At 46.8% G+C, this 18,250-nt stretch overlaps 2 protein-coding genes across 5 annotated transcripts in view; one reads left to right on the top strand and one right to left on the bottom strand.

The window, feature by feature from the left end:
* Positions 1-11,819, top strand: part of CDKL1 (cyclin dependent kinase like 1) — a 29,236-nt gene extending 17,417 nt beyond the window's left edge. For all 4 annotated transcript variants that reach the window (XM_080992015.1, XM_080992018.1, XM_080992017.1 and 1 more), the window contains exons 5-11: positions 1,124-1,196; positions 2,137-2,227; positions 2,471-2,671; positions 4,637-4,719; positions 5,532-5,588; positions 7,671-7,826; positions 9,646-11,819. In XM_080992015.1, the coding sequence (XP_080848141.1) occupies positions 1,124-1,196; positions 2,137-2,227; positions 2,471-2,671; positions 4,637-4,719; positions 5,532-5,588; positions 7,671-7,826; positions 9,646-9,753 (769 nt within the window). In that variant the 3' untranslated portion in view covers positions 9,754-11,819. The remainder of the gene's footprint in view (positions 1-1,123; positions 1,197-2,136; positions 2,228-2,470; positions 2,672-4,636; positions 4,720-5,531; positions 5,589-7,670; positions 7,827-9,645) is intronic.
* Positions 11,820-12,469: 650 nt separating this feature from the next.
* DMAC2L (distal membrane arm assembly component 2 like) lies at positions 12,470-15,868 on the bottom strand. The gene is made up of 4 exons (XM_080993050.1): positions 15,755-15,868; positions 14,289-14,497; positions 13,215-13,386; positions 12,470-12,600 (listed from the first exon to the last, which is right to left on the bottom strand). Exons 1-4 carry the CDS (start codon positions 15,859-15,861, stop codon positions 12,486-12,488), a joined length of 603 nt encoding a protein of 200 aa, XP_080849176.1. The 5' UTR covers positions 15,862-15,868; the 3' UTR covers positions 12,470-12,485.
* Positions 15,869-18,250: the final 2,382 nt, after the last annotated feature.

Here is an 18,250-nt window from a genome sequence, read left to right as displayed (position 1 = left end):
GCAATGCATTTGAATACCAGTTTCTGGAAACCGCAGGTCCTGCAGCAGGGAGTTCCAAAGGTTCATTGCACATTGCGCAGCTCTGTTTATTTCCAACACACATGAGCACATGTTCAGTGAGTGGCTACTAGCCACAATGGCTAGGCTCTCCCTCCACAGTCAAAGGCAGCAATGGTTCTGAATACCAGATGCCGGGAACCCAGGAAGGGGAAGATGGCTCTTGCGCTTGAATCCTGCTTCTGTGTTTCCCATAATAGACATCTGGTTGGCCAGTAGGAGAACAGGATGCTGGACTTGATGGGCCTGGGGCCTGATCCAGCACGGCTCATCGCAGGTATTGCAGTTTCCTTGTTGTTTTGTTGTTGTTGTTGAGTGGGTCTGTGAATTATGTTAAGTAACATAAAATACTCCTTCATGGATCACTGCCTTGTTGTGGCAAAGGGGCTTGAATAACTCAGAGAAGCTATGAGCTATGTCGTGCAGGGCCACCCAAGATGGACAGGTCACAGTGGAGAGTTTTGACGAAAAAGCAGAGACATCACCTTGCCAACAAAGGTCCGTATAGTTCAAGCTATGGTTTTCCCAGTAGTGATGTATGGAAGTGAGAGCTGGACCATAAAGAAGGCTGATCGCCGGAGAATGGATGCTTTTGAATTCTGGTGCTGGAGGAGACTCTTGAGAGTCCCATGGACTGCAAGAAGATCAGACCTCTCCATTCTGAAGGAAATCAGCCCTGAGTGCTCACTGGAAGGACAGATCCTGAAGCTGAGGCTCCAGTACTTTGGCCACCTCATGAGAAGAGAAGACTCCCTGGAAAAGACCCTGATGCTGGGAAAGATGGAGGGCATAAGGCGAAGGGGACGACAGAGGACGAGATGGTTGGACAGTGTTCTTGAAGCTACAAACATGAGCCTGACCAAACTGCGGGAGGCAGTGGAAGACAGGAGTGCCTGGCGTGCTCTGGTCCAGGGGGTCACGAAGAGTCGGACATAACTAAACAACAAAACCCCAGTGCAGGAATACAACCTGTCACCATCCCTTCCCTTTGCTGATGGACTTGTGTCAAGCGGTTGTGGAATTTCAAGCTCTCTCCTCCTTCTCTTCTTTTTAATTCTCTTTGCAGAGTCCCGGAGCACCTCGTGAAAAGCATCACTTGGCAGACCCTCCAGGCAGTCAACTTTTGCCACAAGCACAACGTAAGTCTTGCTGTCAGCACAACCGACCTGCAATTCCATTTCCCCTACCATCTGTCCTCCCTAACCCTATTTCCTTTGGCTGCCAGTGCTGGCGTCACTCTGCAAGCGATCAGATCAGACCTCTGGCAAGAGCAGCCTGCCCACCCGCTTGCAGCCCCCTGGGGTGCGAAGGAAGGGAGAAGAAAGGGGTGGAGCCTGCTAGGGATAGGGGGAGAAAGTTGGCGCTTTGCATTTAAAGGGGGGGGGTTACCTAAGTCACACATTCCAAAACAATTCGCAGACGGAAGCAGATGCCCTTTGAACTTTTCACTTCTCTGAAACCTTGCAGTGTAGCCAAGTATTTTGTGCGAAATGCAGATACTAGGATAAAGCCTTCATAAAAATGCGCACATTATTTTAAAAAGTATGCAAAAGTGCATTGTTTTAGGGGGAATTGCTTTGCAAAACTTAGCGTGTTGGGCAGAATTGCTTACAAACTTGTGTATATTAGAAACCCACACTAGAACGCTGATGAATTCTCATGAGGATGGTGTTGTTGTTGTTTAAAAACAACAACAACCACAAACTTTTCTGGGAATGTGGAGAACAAAATTTAAGATTCTTTGAATATTCTACACCACCTTGATATTTTATGATATGGCAGTACAGACTGCCTCTACAAATAAATACTTTTCTCAAATGTTAGGTACAGGGGGGAAAACCATTACAGTGTGGAATGTTTCTGTTTATTACCATTTTTCATCCTTTCCCCAACAGACAAAAGTGGGCTTTTCAACATGCTAATAATAATAATAATAATAATAATAATAGGCAGGCCCAGATTGTATCAAGGGCCATAGCCTAACTGGGGCTCCCCATTTGCCACCCCCAATTTTAAATAAGGTGAAGCCTCTAGCTTTCTACTTGATTGTCACATTGACGGTTCTTCCTTTGCTTCCAGTGCATCCACCGAGACGTGAAACCAGAGAACATCCTCATAACCAAGCATTTTGTCATCAAACTCTGTGACTTTGGCTTTGCTCGCATCCTCAGTAAGTGCCTTCATTTATCGCTACAATTTCTGTCTCTCTATCTGCCAAGCGACTGGGCATGGCTCTCCCTGCATCTACTTTTCCTATATAATCCTTGGAATGTATTAATAAAATTCAGCAATGGAGGAATATATGGGGAAAGGGAGGAGCTCCTCTGGCGACCTTGACCCTTCGGGGCGATTGTTGGATAGATCACCTTTTGTGTGTGATTCTCACCTCCTGCTCCCACCCTCCCTTATCCAGCTGGGCCCAGCGATTACTACACAGACTACGTGGCCACTCGGTGGTACCGGTCTCCCGAGTTGCTCGTGGGGGACACCCAGTATGGACCCCCCGTGGACGTCTGGGCCATCGGCTGCGTCTTTGCAGAGCTGCTGTCTGGGATCCCTCTGTGGCCGGGGAAATCGGATGTGGACCAGCTTTACCTGATCAGAAGGACGTTGGGTAAGTCCTTGAGAGGTGCCAAGGAAACAGAGAGGCGTTTTTCTTGACTGCAGCTGGCTACAATCTGTCTCACTCTCCTCGCCATGGTAATTGCTGTGGAAGGTAGTGGAACTATAGTGGAATAAAATGCAATTATGGCCTTTGTTTCCATATTACTTGCAAATGGATTTTCGCCGGAAGCAAATAACCCAGAAATGAGAACCAAACCTGCATTATATTCCACTATGGCTCCAAAAGAGGGTTTTATGGCGTGCAAAAGCTCACGCGTCATGCGAAACGTAACACGGAGGGGATGGTCGTGAGTGTCAGTTTGCATTTCTTAGTGCAGAAAGTATTGATCTGATGTGTAGAGATCTTTCCTATTCTACTTAATTCAAGAGGGTTCTGGAAGCTTCTCTGTGTGAGAGAAGCAGGCAGAAAGTTCATGATTGTTTGGGTTATATACCTTCAGAGAAACTGAGTACAGCTGGTTAAAACTGGTTCTCTTATCTCTTTATAAAAGTAAGGCCAGAAGGAGCCCGAGTTTCACTTTCTCTTTATGTCTCTCTTTTCTGGCAGTATGCTGAGTGTTAAGGTTTAGACTTATCATAAGTTAAGTAATTGTAAGTTTGTTAAGTCTGCTGCAACTGGATTTCTTAGGGACAGTGCCAGTCCTGAATGTATTGGATTTGTGACCATTATGCTCATTTGCCTTCAGTAGCAGTAAACGCTCTACTGGATGAAATTGTCTCTGGTCTATTTTGGGGGAATCCTGCAATGTGTTCAAGTTTTCACTCTGCTAACTATACAGTGAAATCTACTCTGGATCACTATTGAGTAGACTTCCATTGACGGTGGGCCCGAAATACACTGCCATGGGAATGCAGCCTGAGGTGTCCCCCACGTGGCCCATTTGGAATATCTCCTGCACAACCCCCACTATAAGGCACAGGACTTGCACGCTGTTTTGAGAGAGACAGGTTGGCCAGGGAGAAGACTGTTGGAAAGGGTGCATGGAAGTGTAAGACAACCATGGAAGATGGAGAACCCAGCCTCCTTCCCTCTTCAGCAGGCTGCCAAGGCCTTCTTTGCGATCACTGCCTTAGCATTTGGGTTTTCACAGTGCAGGCTAATGTGGGAATTGAGTTGAGGATCAGAGGAGGCTTCTTCCATCCAAGGACATCAGTTGTGGTGGACCGTGTGGCCACCCACTCTCCTCCGGGGGTGGGGGACGTAGTCCCGTGTTGCCCGGGGGATCTTGGCCGCGTCTGCGACCGGCCAGCCAATCAGCTGGCCAGGGGGCGTGGCCAGGGCCATTTAATCAGAGGCGTGAGCTGGAGGGCTTCTTCTTTGGCTCGCTTCCTCAATCGCCCACCCTCCTTCCCTATTTTGCAGGTTTTAGTCATTGGCCTTGCTATGGACCTTGGTTGGTCGCCATTGAGGGGCCTGGTACGAATTTTTCCAGTTGGCAAATTGGCACAGTCCATTTGGATTTCGCCTACCTCGTAGCAATGGTCACAACTTTGTTAGGGTTGCGGTTAGGCATTGTTTGACCTTGTGATGGGGGAGGGGAGGTGTGGCCATCACCTGCCCCTCCAAGCTTAAGGGTATTCCATTAAAGGAATCCGGGGGTGTGGATCTTGTCCAAAGCCCGGGGTGGGGCTAGGGCCTTGACACGACCCCGACGGGAACATCAGGGGGAGCTCGAGTTGGTCTGCATCGACGGGGCTCCCCCTTCCGGTGGTTTACCCTTACCGGACTCCCTGCGCATCGGGCAGGAGTCAGATATAGTCGGGTCCATTCAATGCCTAAGCCAATGCCGCTCACATTCTGTAATCAATAAAGCTGTGGCCAAAATTTGCCCAATAATATTAATTCAATATTTGTGTCCTTGTGTGTGTTAGTGCCACACTAAAAGACTGAGATATTACAAATGCAGAACAAATGCGGATTTAAGTGTGCTTCTCCTTTCCTTCTTCTCCAAAGGGGACCTCATTCCCAGGCACCAGCAAGTCTTCAGCACAAACCAGTTCTTCAGCGGGGTGAGAGTTCCAGACCCAGAAAGCATGGTGAGAAAGCCCCCCCCCCGCCTTGCACAAGTCCTGTTGCAAACGAGACACAGGAGGCTCCTCCGCTTCCTAGGTTTTTAAGGCCTTTTTGGGTCTCCAGGCAAAGGATTGCTTTTTTGTTTTCGGCTGCTTGGAGATGAGGCCCATTGTCTGGGAACTAGCGACCAGCTCAATGGAATGGCTGGCTCCTGGATGTGGTTTCGGAGACACGTAGACGCTGGCAATTGGGACGTCTGCGCCCGCATTTCAGTGGTTGGGAGGCAAGGAACACTCTTGGAAACGGAGAAGAAAATTGAAGGTCTCCAGGTCCAAAGGGGCAAGATTGGCGCGTCTGCTTTCTGACCTGTCCAGGGAGCGAGTTCTTCTTCAAATATAGAACTATAGCCGCTCTGAGCCCGGCTTTGGCTGGGGAGGGCGGGATATAAATAAAGTTATTATTACCATATTTTTCGCTCTATAAGACGCACCAGTCCACAAGATGCACCTAGTTTTTGGAGGAGGAAAATAAGAAAAAAAAATATTCTGAATCTCAGAAGCCAGAACAGCAAGAGGGATCGCTGCGCAGTGAAAGCAGCGATCCCTCTTGCTGTTCTGGCTTCTGGGATAGCTGCGCAGCCTGCATTCGCTCCACAAGACGCACACACATTTCCCCTTACTTTTTAGGAGGGAAAAAGTGAGTCTTATAGAGCAAAAAATATGGTATTATTATTATTATTATTCAGGTTTTTTGAAGTGGGAAAAAAAAAACATGAAAGGGGGGAGGGAACGTCTAAGCCAATGATGCTCATTATTTTGTCCTCCTTTCCCCCCAGGAGCCTCTAGAAATGAAATTTCCAGGCATTTCCTACTCGGCTCTCGGACTCATGAAGGTGAGCACATACCGTGGTTTTCTGAGGTTGGGCCAGGCTTCTACAGGCTGCTTTGCATACAGAAAGTCCCAGATTCAGTCCCCAACAGCAGGACGAGATTTCAGGCTTACCATCCACATTAAAATGCACTGGCATTTTGAGTTGGCTCTTTTGCCTTCATACCTGCTTAACCTTCTTTACCGAAACCCAGTTTAGCAAGTTTAACCATCCATTTCCATTTCATTTGCCTAACGCTCATTTGAGAGGGCCATTTGGAACTCGCTGCTTGGCACGCCAGTTCCACTGCCAGCTTGCAATTAAGTGGATGATTGACCAAGCCCTCGGCAGTCTTTTTCCCATTTCTTTTTTATATAAGCAAACCAGGAAAGGGGAGTAAACAAGTGGAACTTGCAACGAAGCATTCGCAGAGCGGAGTGTTTCTGCTCAGCCGCTCCATTTCAATCGTCTCCCAATTTCCCTCTCCCTTCTCCCCCAAAGTCAGCTCACATTCTATGCCCACTAAGTACTGCTGGGTTCGAGGTTTTTTTTTGTGAACCCATGGGCTGTTTCCCTCCCCTTTTTTTGTCAGCTCTGCAAACCTCCGCAAGCCTTCCGAATAAAAAAAAGTAAGGTCATATATATATATATATATATATATATATATATATATATATATATAATGTTCATAACTGCATATCTAAACCACATGTCTGAAACCCCACAGAAAAAGTCCTGAAACCATTTTGTCCCTCCCAAATTGACCTCATATATTTCTCTGCAAGGTCGAAGGAAAATGGAAAAGGCTCCCCATTGTCTTTTCGTTCACAAATCCTGTCTCATGGGTATGTCTGTGTATGAATAGGGTGAGCCTGTGACCTGGCTCAGGAACTAAGTATTTGTCATTACAAAAGACTGGCCAGGCTCCCCAGGGTATCCAGTCAAGTAACCATTAACAGGTAAAATGCCAGAAAGGAGATAAACAATGCACTCAGATTTCTGCTGTAGACCGCCTTTTCTGTGATGTAGGTATGATGTATCTGGGGGGTGGTCTTGGGCTACACCCCTTCTGTGATGTATGTATGATGTTTCTGGGGGTGGTCTTGGACTCCAGGGCGGGCAATTTAAAATATCTATATAAGGGCAGACACACCTGGGTTCTGGGTCCTCTTCCTTCTCCTGCTTCTGAAGGGGGCACGCTGTTGCAACAGTTCAATAAAGATCAAGCTCACGAGCTGCTTTGCTTCTCAATATTCTCTGGTTGGCCTCTGTTATTTTCTCTGACCGATGGAGAACCTACAAAGGACTCTATAAGGGCTCTTGTGTCCCCCATAAGGGAATAAGGGCAGATTTTTGTTTATTACATCATTGTGGCATCTGGTTGGCCAAGGTGAGATCAGGATTTAGGACAAGGTGGTGGGCCACTGGTCTGACCCTGCAGGGCTGTTCTTACATTCTTAACATAGGAAGCTGCCTTATATTATCAAGGTCCATAAATAGCAACACCCTAGTGGTCCCGGGCCCTAAGGAAGTCAGATTAGCCTCAACCAGAGCCAGGGCCTTTTCGGTACTGGCCCCAGCCTGGTGGAACGCTCTGTCCCATGAGACCAGGGCCCTGCAGGATCTGATTTCTTTCTGCAGGGCCTGTAAGACAGAGTTGTTCCACCTGACCTGTGGCTTGGAGCCACTTTGATTCCCTCCCCCTCTTTCTTTTTTCTTTTCCTTTCTCCTCCTGCGATGAGGCTGCATTTTAATATTTTAATATTTTAATGTTCTATTTTAATCTTGTTTTTAAGTTGTATTCATTCAACTTGTTTTTATTCTTGCTTGTAAGCCGCCCTGAGCCCGGCCTTGGCTGGGGAGGGCAGGGTATAAATAAAAATTATTATTATTATTATTATTATTATTATTATTATTATTATTATTATATTGGGAGATGTGATCAGTCCATCTGCCTCAGCAATGCCTGGGAATTCAGGTAGCCAACATTCCCAGGTGGGAATTGAACCCAGAACCTTCTGTGTGGGGAACAGGCATTGTTGCCACTGAGCCACAGTTGGTTTGTGTCTGCATCCTCCAGACTCTTTGCTTTTTTCCTTATCGCAGGGCTGCCTCCATATGGACCCTGCAGAGAGGCTGACCTGTGAGCAGCTCCTGCAGCACCCCTACTTCGACAGCGTCCGAGAGGTTGAGCTGGGGAGGGAGCGAGAGAGATCCCTCACGCGGAAGCCAAACCGGCCCACGCGGAAGCACATCCCCGGGGTAAGAGGCTGCTCAGATATTTCAGGGGTCTCAGGGATCAAATTGCATGGCAGCCAGGAACACCCTCCTGCTGCTGACAGGCCACCCAGTCCCTGCTGAGCCCTGCACATAATCCCCACGTCTTGACCCTCAGCTCCATCTGGTATGCAGGCTGAGCCCCTCCCTGCCCGCAGACTGTCTGGCCAGAGTGGTGCATGCTCTGGTTATCTCCCACTTGGACTACTGCAATGCGCTCTACGTGGGGCTACCTTTGAAGGTGACCCGGAAACTACAACTAATCCAGAATGCGGCAGCTAGACTAGGGACTGGGAGCGACCGCTGAGACCATATAACACCGGTCTTGAAAGACCTCCATTGGCTCCCAGTATGTTTCCAAGCACAATTCAAAGTGTTGGTGCTGACCTTTAAAACTCTAAATGGCCTCGGCCCAGTATACCTGAAGGAGCGTCTCCACCCCCATCGTTCTGCCTGGACACTGAGGTCCAGCGCCAAGGGTCTTCTGGCGGTTCGCTTACTGCAAGATGTGAGGTTATAGGGAACCCGGCAGAGGGCCTTCTCGGTGGTGGCACCCGCCCTGTGGAATGCCCTCCTACCAGATGTCAAAGAGAAAAACAATTACCAGATTTTTAGAAGCCATCTGAAGCCATCCCTGTTTAGGGAAGTTTTTAATGACTGATGTTTTAATGTATTTTTAATCTTTTGTTGGAAGCCGCCCAGAGTGGCTGGGGAAACCCAGCCAGATGGGCAGGGTATAAATAAATAATAATAGTAATTATTATTATTATTATTATTATTATTATTATTATTATTAGGGCCTGTGCTCCTTTGGAGAATTGAAGACATGGCGGTTTCTTAATGGCCCTAGCTTGGCCAGGTCCTTTTGCACACGTTAACCCAGGAATTCCTCTGCAGCTGGCATTTCTTCCTTCATATCCCAAATAATCTGCAATTTATTAATTTCCTAGGGTTTGGGGGGGGGTGTCCCAGCCTCAAAACTATAGTGATACTTTTACCGGCATGGGTGGTGCCAGAGGTCAGCAGGACTGGGTCTAGACTAGATGACCCTTGTGGTACGTCCCAATTCTTTGATTCTAATTTACAAACTTGGGGCCAGGATACTGCAGGGATTGCCTGAACCCTTCTATCCCAGCTTGATCCATGAGATCTTCTACAGGAGCTCCTTTGGTCATTCCCCACGTTGGTGAGGCTCATTTCACAACAACAATAAACGGAGCCTTTAGTTATTGGCCCAGTCCTGTGGAACTCCCTCGCCCTGTCCTCAGGCGAGGACAATTCAGGGGCCAGGAGAAAGCAATCTTCAAACAAGCCTTTGGCTGATTAAACAACGTATGGCCTTTTAAATGTGTCTTGGAAGCTATCGCTTCCTTGATATTATGCTATGTATCTTGTGCTTTTAAGTTGTAAGCTAGCCTGTGATCTTCAAACGAACATACATTTTTATTATTAAGCAGGTGTCTTCTGTGCCAAACGTTGAACACCTACTGGAAATTTTTCTATTTTGCCAGGCCTGTGTTTAATAATGCATCTTTCTACAATAATGCATCTTGCCACCTTTTTAGTTATATGGTTTTATTGAATGGTTCTATTGTCGTAAACCACTTTGATTTTTTTATGTATAGTGGTATACAGATATTTTTCTTTAAAAAATAAATAAATTCAAAACCAGCACCACCAAAAAAGGGTGGATCCAGCCCCCAGCTGCCTGTTCACCTTTGTGTCATTTTCAGAACAGTTTGCATTGCTGTCCATTGCTAAACTGAAAACTGCCTGCAAGTTACTCTTTATTCTCTCTTCTTAGTTACAGTACCTGCCCCAGTTAACCAGCAGCAACATTCTACCTGCTTTGGATAACAAGAAGTACTATTGCAGCACAAGGAAACTGAACTACCGTTTCCCAAACATCTAAAAAAAAAAATTAAGTGTGGGTGTCATGGCTAAGCCGGATTTACTGTGGACAGCCTCAGCACATCCCCAGCCTTGAAGTGAGCTTGAACGGAGAAAGGAGATATTATTCTGTTGGTGCACAATGGAGCGAGCCGTGAAATTACCATGTTAAGAATGGCAAAGCTTTAGAAAGAAAATCTCTGCTCCGAGAGACAAGAGAGTCGGCTGAAGGTCTGGAACTTCTTGTGACTCGGCAGAAAGTGCATCTATTTAGGACTTTCGGGGGTGGGTTGGGGGCAGGATAATTGTGACTGCATCCGTTTGCGGTTCTCAAGAGCTCATCATGTGTACTGTGTGGGGGGCGGAAAACTCTGCTGCCTGTTTGGGAGCAGATGGGAGTGGAAGCGGGGGGTAGGGGGTGGGATCCAGCTATGCCAAATACATTTAATTCACAAAATCCCATGGTGTCAAAGGAGGGAGAACTTCCGTTCTCATGTGTATTTGTAGTTAATAGCACAGGCTGGTTGATCCTGCAAGACGCAGTCAAAGATGCAAAGAGCTCCGATTCTGTGAAATCTTGCATCAAACACACATCTCCCAGCAGGGTGGTTAGAAATCAACGTCTTTCCTCTGCTTTTAAACATGTAAATTTCTGTTTGTCTCTTTGAATGATACTTCCTAAAAATAATAATAACCTGGGTTTAAGTGAAACCTCCATGGAATAAGCAAGCATGTTTGCCGAAATATAGGATTTGGTTGCAAGAGATGGAGACACGTTATCGCACATTAATAGGACCATGGGGTGGGAATCCTGACTTTTGAATTCTATAGTTAGAAATTATACAATTAGTCATGCTTGTATTTATTATTGTGAGTTTCCTGCTGGACCCTAGAGATGCTCTGTTGCCCACATGGTGATCCGACACTCCCAATGTTATGCCCTTCAACTAACTTTGCCCTGCAAATCCTTCAGTTCTTGGAGTGTCTGGTACTCTGTAAACCCAAGCAGGATGCGGCCCTTCTATTTTCCACCTCCTGGAGAAACACTGCTTTGCCCAGTCCTTGCTGCAGAAACTCTGATGGATACACAGTGGTCCTCTGGATGTTCAGAAACTCCCATCAGCTCTACGCAGAATGGCCAATGGCCGGGGGTCTTGGCAGTTGTGGCCCCAACATCTGGCGACCCACAGATTTTACCATCCCAGCTGCATGCTTACTTGGAAAGCCCTACTTTGTTATTTCTTTAGTATCCTTGAATAGAGAAGAAGCAACAACAAAAAAGAAATCTGACTGTGAATAGACACAATTCTGGGCTGTATGGCCAAAGGTTTTTGGATTACGCTCCTGGGTTTCACGAAGGTTCTCTGTGCGGTTGCGTTATAATTGTTATAGCAACCAGGTATCACGCAGGCTGGTTCAGGGAACAAATGCAAAATTCTCTTTTCCTGGTGACCTAGATCAAGGGTCAGCGAACTTTTTCAGCAGGGGGCCGGTCCACTGTCCCTCAGACCTTGTGGGGGGCCAGACTATTTTGAAAAAAATAATAATGAACGGATTCCTATGCCCCACAAATAACCCAGAGATCCATTTTAAATAAAAGCACACATTCTACTCATGTAAAAACACACTGATTCCCAGACCGTCCGTGGGCCGGATTGAGAAGGCGATTGGGCTGCATCCGGCCCCCGGGCCTTAGGTTGCCTACCCATGATCTAGATTCATTTGAATGGATGGGTGGAATTCACCTTTTCCTTCAGGCTTCGCTCCTGCCTCATCTACAAAAGGCAGACTGTGATTAGGGGGTTTCTTCTTCCAGGGCTGCGGTCGTACGTAAGGAGAGTGTCATGGCTGCCTTGGCAACGACACCCTCTCCAACAGACAGGTCCAGCTGGAAGAAATGTGTACCTATGTGTTGTGCTTGCAAGATCAGCCCTCTGCAAAATCCGCTGGTTATCGGAGCTGCTCCATAGAAGCTGTAGCCAAGTTTTGCTATGCCATGTTTCTGGCAAACGACTACCAGATTTTGCCTGGTATAAACCAATGTCTGTAACGCTTGCGTAGGAAACAGTAAACTGCATATTACTCTGAGCTGTTTCTAGTTCATTTCCACCCTGCTTACATTACTCTGTAAATTGCCATAACCGCCATAATCTCCTTGATGTGAGAGCATCAAAGCAAATATTTTTGGTTTGTCTAAGCCAGGCATAGCCAAACTTGGCCCTCCATATGTTTTTGGGACTACAATTCCCATCATCCCTGACCACAGGTCCTGTTAGCTGGGGATGATGGGAGTTGTGGTCCCAAAACATTTGGAGTGCCAAGTTTGGCCATGCCTGGAAGCAGAAGGGGACAGGGGGTTAAGATGACTTTGTACTTTAAAAAATCTCTGGAAGAAGTAGAGAGTTCTCTGCAGGAATCTAATTGACCTTAGATTGCCCAAACCTCCAGGATTTAGCACCCAAAGTTAACATATTCAACAACAAAAGAGCTCTTCAGAAAGTGGCCCAGGGGTGTTGTAGTCTTGCTTTATGGAAGTGGGGGGGGGGGGGGAGCAGTAGCTTAAGGACAGATCACACGCCTAGCATTGACCAAGCTGTAGCATCACCTGTTAAGGAATTCCCAAAAGCAGAGGCCTCCCTTGAGAGGCTGGAGAGCGGAGACTCTGCAGAGACAGCAGTGGGTTGAGCAATTCTCCACCTCCACAACTTTCACAGGTTTAAAAAGACTATGAGGCCCAATGAGGTGGCAATGCCTTTAATCCAGGTCCAGTTCTAGCTGCAAGCCTGGCATTGATTGCCTGAGGGTCTGAGCAGTGGCTTCCTTCTCTTTTATCCCAGGTAGGTCGCTCAAAAACAAATATTCCAGATTACTGTAAAGAAGAAGAAGAAGAAATATTTAATTTAGCAAAAGCTGCTGACTACACTGGAAGACAGGCACACATTAAGCCCGCTGTTCACAGATGCCCTTTATTTTCATCCAACCAAATTTATATACTGCTTGATTGTAACATAACCTCCAAGTCAGTGGTTCTCAAAGGGTGCGGCAGGAGAGGGTGGCAAGTGTGGTGGGAAAGTTCAAGGACAATCAAAGAAGCATTTTAACATTTTAGTGTAGCGCAGGACCAAAATGTTTTTTTTTATTTGCAGAATATTGATAGACATCTTTTCAAAACGTGAGCAAGAGCATCACGTGGCCCTGATGAAAATCCTAGTTGCGTTTTCCAACACCAATTTAAAAAACTGATGCAGCAGGAGCAAATTTTTACTCTGCAAGTGTGTCTCCCTTGTCCCCTCCAACAATTTGGCTTGGGGAAAAACGCCTTTCATGGTAGCCAAAGGAAGGAATCTTTGGAGCCTAACTGCAGCAGAGCTCCTGTAAGTCACCCATATTTTCCATTGGTGGTTGTGAGAACAACAGGGTTCATGATGCAGCAAACACGCTTGCAGTGTGAAATGCAGGGCTGCCCTTGGCGGCTTTGCATACCTGAGCTTATGCAGTGCAATGATGCCTTTGTCCGTGATGTTCCCGCAGGAAATGATCCACAGGCGCAGGAGGCTTCTCTGCAGGTTGGGCGTCTGGCTCAGCCGCTGCAAGCACTCATCGTAGATGTACATGCACTTGCAAAGCCGGATTTCCTCCACGTGCTCCAGGCCGTCTGAAACAGGCAGAACGTCAAGGAGGGGACTTGCAACACACAACCGGCCTGAAGATCTACAGTTTTTGCCCATGCAAGTGATAAAATCTCCTTGTGCAGACTTCACCACCTGAGAAAGGGTCTATGTTCCTCAGTGCGACCGGTATAAGCAGGCAATGATCTAAACCAGATTTCAACAACCTTTTTGGACCAGTTGTGTACATTTCAAATTTTTGTGAGTGCTGGTGGACAGGGGTGTGTGGCATATTGGGAATATTGACGGACCAAGCTGGTTAGAGCCAGTGTGATGTAGTGGTTAAGAGCGGCAGTCTCGTAATCTGGGGAACCGGGTTCACGTCTCCGCTCCTCCACATGCAGCTGCTGGGTGACCTTGGGCTAGTCACACTTCTCTGAAGTCTCTTAGCCCCACTCACCTCACAGAGTGTTTGTTGTGGGGGAGGAAGGGAAAGGAGATTGTTAGCCGCTTTGAGACTCCTGAAGGGGAGTGAAAGGCGGGATATCAAATCCAAACTCTTAGTGTTTCAGCTAAAAGGTAAAGGTAAAGGGACCCCTGACCATTAGGTCCAGTCGTGGTCGACTGGGGTTGCGGGGCTCATCTCGCTTTATTGGCTGAGGGAGTCGGGGTACAGCTTCCGGGTCATGTGGCCAGCATGACTAAGCCGCTTCTGGCGAACCAAAGCAGTGCACGGAAACGCTGTTTACCTTCCCACCGGAGCGGTACCTATTTATCTACTTGCACTTTGACATGCTTTTGAACTGCTAGGTTGGCAGGAGCAGGGACCGAGCAACGGGAGCTCACCCCTTCACGGGGATTTGAACCGCCAACCTTCTGATCGGCAAGTCCTAGGCTCTGTGGTTTAACCCACAGCGCCACCCGCGTCCCTAGTGTTTCAGCTACTTACCCAAATAATCGAATCCCTTGGCCATGATGCAAGATTCTGTGGCATTAATTGACTGTATCTTATATTTCCCTAATGGTCCCGAAGGGAGTGCGTTGTAATCTTGCTGCCATTTGTCCAAGCCTTGGTAACGCACGAGTGCCCCACATCGAAGGAGCCATTCCGAAGCAGCTCTGTCTGGGCCCACGGCCTGGATCCGCTCATAGTCCACCCTGTAAACAAGGAGGAACAGCTAGTTTTAAGGAGAGTTTTGTTTTTATTTTGCAATCCTCTTTTAAAGGCATTCAGGTTGGGTGGCCATTAGCACCTCTTGTGGAAGTGAGTGCCACAGGTTAACGGTGCGCTGGGTGACCCCTTACTTGCTCTGCCTTCTGTTACTGGGCCCTGCTAGGCCTATGTAATGTAAACAAGTGTAAAGTGATTCAAGTCAGGGCAAGCAATAATTTCACATATATGCTTTTGGGGTCTGAACTGGCAAGTGACCTGGGGTTTGTAGTAGACAGCTCAATGAATATGTCAACTCAGTGTGTGGCAGCCGTAAAAAAAGACCATTCCATGCCTAGTGATCATTAAAGGTAAAGGAACCCTGGATGTTTAAGTCCAGTCAAAGGCAACTATGGGGTTGCGATGCTCATCTTGCTTTCAGGCCAAGGGAGCCAGTGTTTGTCCGCAGACAGCTTTCCGGGTCATGTGGCCAGCAGGACTAAACCGCTACTGGCGCAACAGGACACTGTGAAAGAAACCAGAGTGCACAGAAATGCCGTTTACCTTCCCGCCACAGTGGTACCTATTTATCTACTCGCGCTGGTGTGCTTTTGAACTGCTAGGTTGGCAGGAGCTGGGACAGAGCAACGGGAGCTCACCACCATCACGTGGATTTGAACCGCCGACCTTCTGATTGGCAAGCCCAAGAGGCTCAGTGGTTTAGACCACAGCACCACCCGCATCCCTATCTAGGGATCATTAAGCAAGGAATTGAAAATAAAACTGCTGGCATCTTAATGTTTGGAATACTGTGCAAAGTTCCGATTGCCTCACCTCAAAAAGGATATTGTAGAGTTAGAAACATTTCAGGAAAGGGTGAGCAAAATGATTAAGGGGGTGGAGGGACTCCCCTATGGAAAGGCTGCAGCGTTTGGGGCTTTTCAGTTAAGAGAAAATGCAAGAAAGGAGTCACACGATGGAAGTTTACAAAATTATGCGTGGCACGGGGAAAGCAGATAGAGAAAAGTTTTTCGCCTTCTCCCTCAGTGCTAGAACTCGGGGGCATTCAATGAAGCTAAATGCTGGAAGACCCAGGACAGGCAGAAGAAAGGGCTTCTTCACACGGCACGTGGTTAATCTTTGGAACTCCCTGCCACAGTAGGCAGCGACGGCCACCAACCTAGAGGGCTTTAAAAGATAAATGGGTTTCAATTCGCAGTGTCCTTTGTGGGAGCTGATTTAGTTGTTTTGGCCAGAACACTTACTTGTTGAAAACAGCATTAAGCCATCCCCAAAAACTCCTGCCTGTATCCCAGGAGGGCTGCCTCTTTAATAAGCCCGTCCGACATGTCAAAGCTCCAATCAGCATCATTCAGCTTCTGAAAAAGACACAGCAGCGGTTAAGCGGATTCCCGCACAAAGAACACACAACATTTGTCGGCAGGTATAAGAGTTACAAATAAAGACGATCTATTAAGGGATATAAAACGCTAATAATAATGTTCCTCAGCATTTGTATAACTCGTTTCAAGGATTCAAAAAATTCATAGGTTGTCTCGCTAAATGCTTATAACAGGTTTGTGCGACAATATAACAACTGGTAGTCTTTAATATAATAATAATAATAATAATAATAATAATTTATTATTTATACCCCGCCCATCTGGCTGGGTTTCCCCAGCCACTCTGGGCGGCTTCCAAAATAATATTAAAATACAATGATACATCAAACATTAAAAGCTTCCCTAAACAGGGGCTGCCTTCAGATGTCTTCTAAAAGTCTGGTAGTTGTTGTTCTCTTTGACATCTGGTGGGAGGGCGTTCCACAGGGTGGGTGCCACTACCGAGAAGGCCCTCTGCCTGGTTCCCTGTAACTTGGCTTCTCGTAGTGAGGGAACCGCCAGAAGGCCCTCGGTGCTGGACCTCAGTGTCCGGGTGCCACAAAACAGTACTTTTTGCAGCTGAACTGAGGTTTCCTACGTTGACTAGATCCAGATTAAAATTTAGGCCCAACGACATCAGTGGCGCCATGGGCATAGCCAGGATTTTTGTTGGGGGGGGGGCAGAACCACAGTTTTCTATGTATTTTTATTGATTTTGTTTATGGGGGAACAGCTGCCTTTCCCTGCCCCCTCCCCTTGGCCCATGTGTGGGGGACGCTTGCAATGACTTAATCTCACCGGTCTCAAAGGGAACTAGTTGCAATTTGCTAGGTATGGATTTACCCTTTGGGTCCCTTCCAATTCTACCATCCTATATGACTCCAGGCAAAGGATCCCTGCTGCCCTGAAAGGGGCTGGACTAGACTGACTCTCGTGGTCCCTCCCAGCGCTACCATGCCATGCAGACCAGGGCCGGATTTAGGTTTGATGCGGCCCTAAGCTACTGAAGGTAACAGGACCCTTTATATATCCAGCTGTCCTTTGCCAACAACAAATTGCAGCTGTTTTTTTTGTGTTGAATATATGCTATATGGTAATTTATGGACCTAATAGGTATCTAAAGCCATTTGCTACAGCTTGTTTTATAGCTTATACGTAAACCCGGCACTGAAATGCAGACAGACTGGTAAGAGCAAACGACGACGTTTCTGAATGCATGTCGCTTTGCAAGATGCAAGTCGCTTTGGGCTGCCTTGGGCAAGACAAAATAGCAATAGCAATAATAATATGATGGTGGTGGTGGACATGTCCTGGGAAAAGAGGACACATAGCAGCAGCAACAGCAGCAACTTGCATAAACAACAACAACAATTTGCATAAACGACGTTTCTGAACCCAGGTCACTTTGCAAGATGCAAGTCGCTTTGGGCTGCCTTGGGCAAGACAAAATAGCAAGAAGAAGAAGAAGAAGAAGAAGAAGAAGAAGAAGAAGAAGAAGGTGGTGGTGCACATGTCCTGGAAAAATAGGACTTACAGCAGTAGCAGCAGGAACAACAACAACAAGTTGCATAAACAACAACAACAATTTGCATAAACAATGTTTCTGAACGCAGGTCGCTTTGCAAGATGCAAGTCGCTTTGGGCTGCCTTGGGCAAGACAAAATAGCTATAGCAATAATCATAATAACGGTGGTGGACGTGTCCTGGGAAAAGAGGACATATAGCAGCAGCAACAGCAGAAACAACAACAACTTGCATAAACAACAACAACAATTTGCATAAAAGACGTTTCTGAACACAGGTCGCTTTGCAAGATGCAAGTTACTTTGGGCTGCCTTGGGCAAGACAAAATAGCAATAGCAATAATAATATGATGGTGGTGGGCGTGTCCTGGGAAAAGAGGGCATAGGGCAGCAGCAGCAACATCAACAACTTGCATAAACAAAAACAACCACAGTTTTCTATGTATTTTTATTGCAAGATGCAAGTTGCTTTGGGCTGCCTTGGGCAAGACAAAATAGCAATAGCAATAATAATAACAAAATAGCAATAGCAATAATAATAATAATAATAATATGATGGTGGTGGACGTGTCCTGGAAAAAGAGGTCATACAGAAACAGCAGCAACAGAAACAACAACTTGCATAAACAATAACAACAATTTGCATAAACGACGTTTCTGAACCCAGGTCGCTTTGCAAGATGCAAGTCGCTTTGGGCTGCCTTGGGCAAGACGAAATAGCAATAGCAATAATAATAATAATAATAATATGATGGTGGTGGGCGTGTCCTGGGAAAAGAGGACATATAGCAGCAGCAACAGCAGAAACAACAACAACTTGCATAAACAACAACAATTTGCATAAAAGACGTTTCTG

This window comes from Podarcis pityusensis (assembly GCF_964106645.2).
Source record: "Podarcis pityusensis genome assembly, chromosome: 1".
NCBI lineage: Eukaryota > Metazoa > Chordata > Lepidosauria > Squamata > Lacertidae > Podarcis > Podarcis pityusensis.
Note: the sequence above shows the minus strand (reverse complement) of the source record. Positions and strands in the feature narration are given on the sequence as shown.

Bases quoted from the DNA above. Each gene is read 5' to 3' on its own strand.
- DMAC2L (XM_080993050.1), bottom strand. From the start codon at position 15,861: ATGATGCTGATTGGAGCTTTGACATGTCGGACGGGCTTATTAAAGAGG. The intron at 14,498-15,754 runs GTAAGTGTTCTG...CCTTGTTTACAG, and splicing joins CTTAATGCTGTTTTCAACAA to GGTGGACTATGAGCGGATCC. The intron at 13,387-14,288 runs GTAAGTAGCTGA...TGCCTGTTTCAG, and splicing joins CAAGGGATTCGATTATTTGG to ACGGCCTGGAGCACGTGGAG.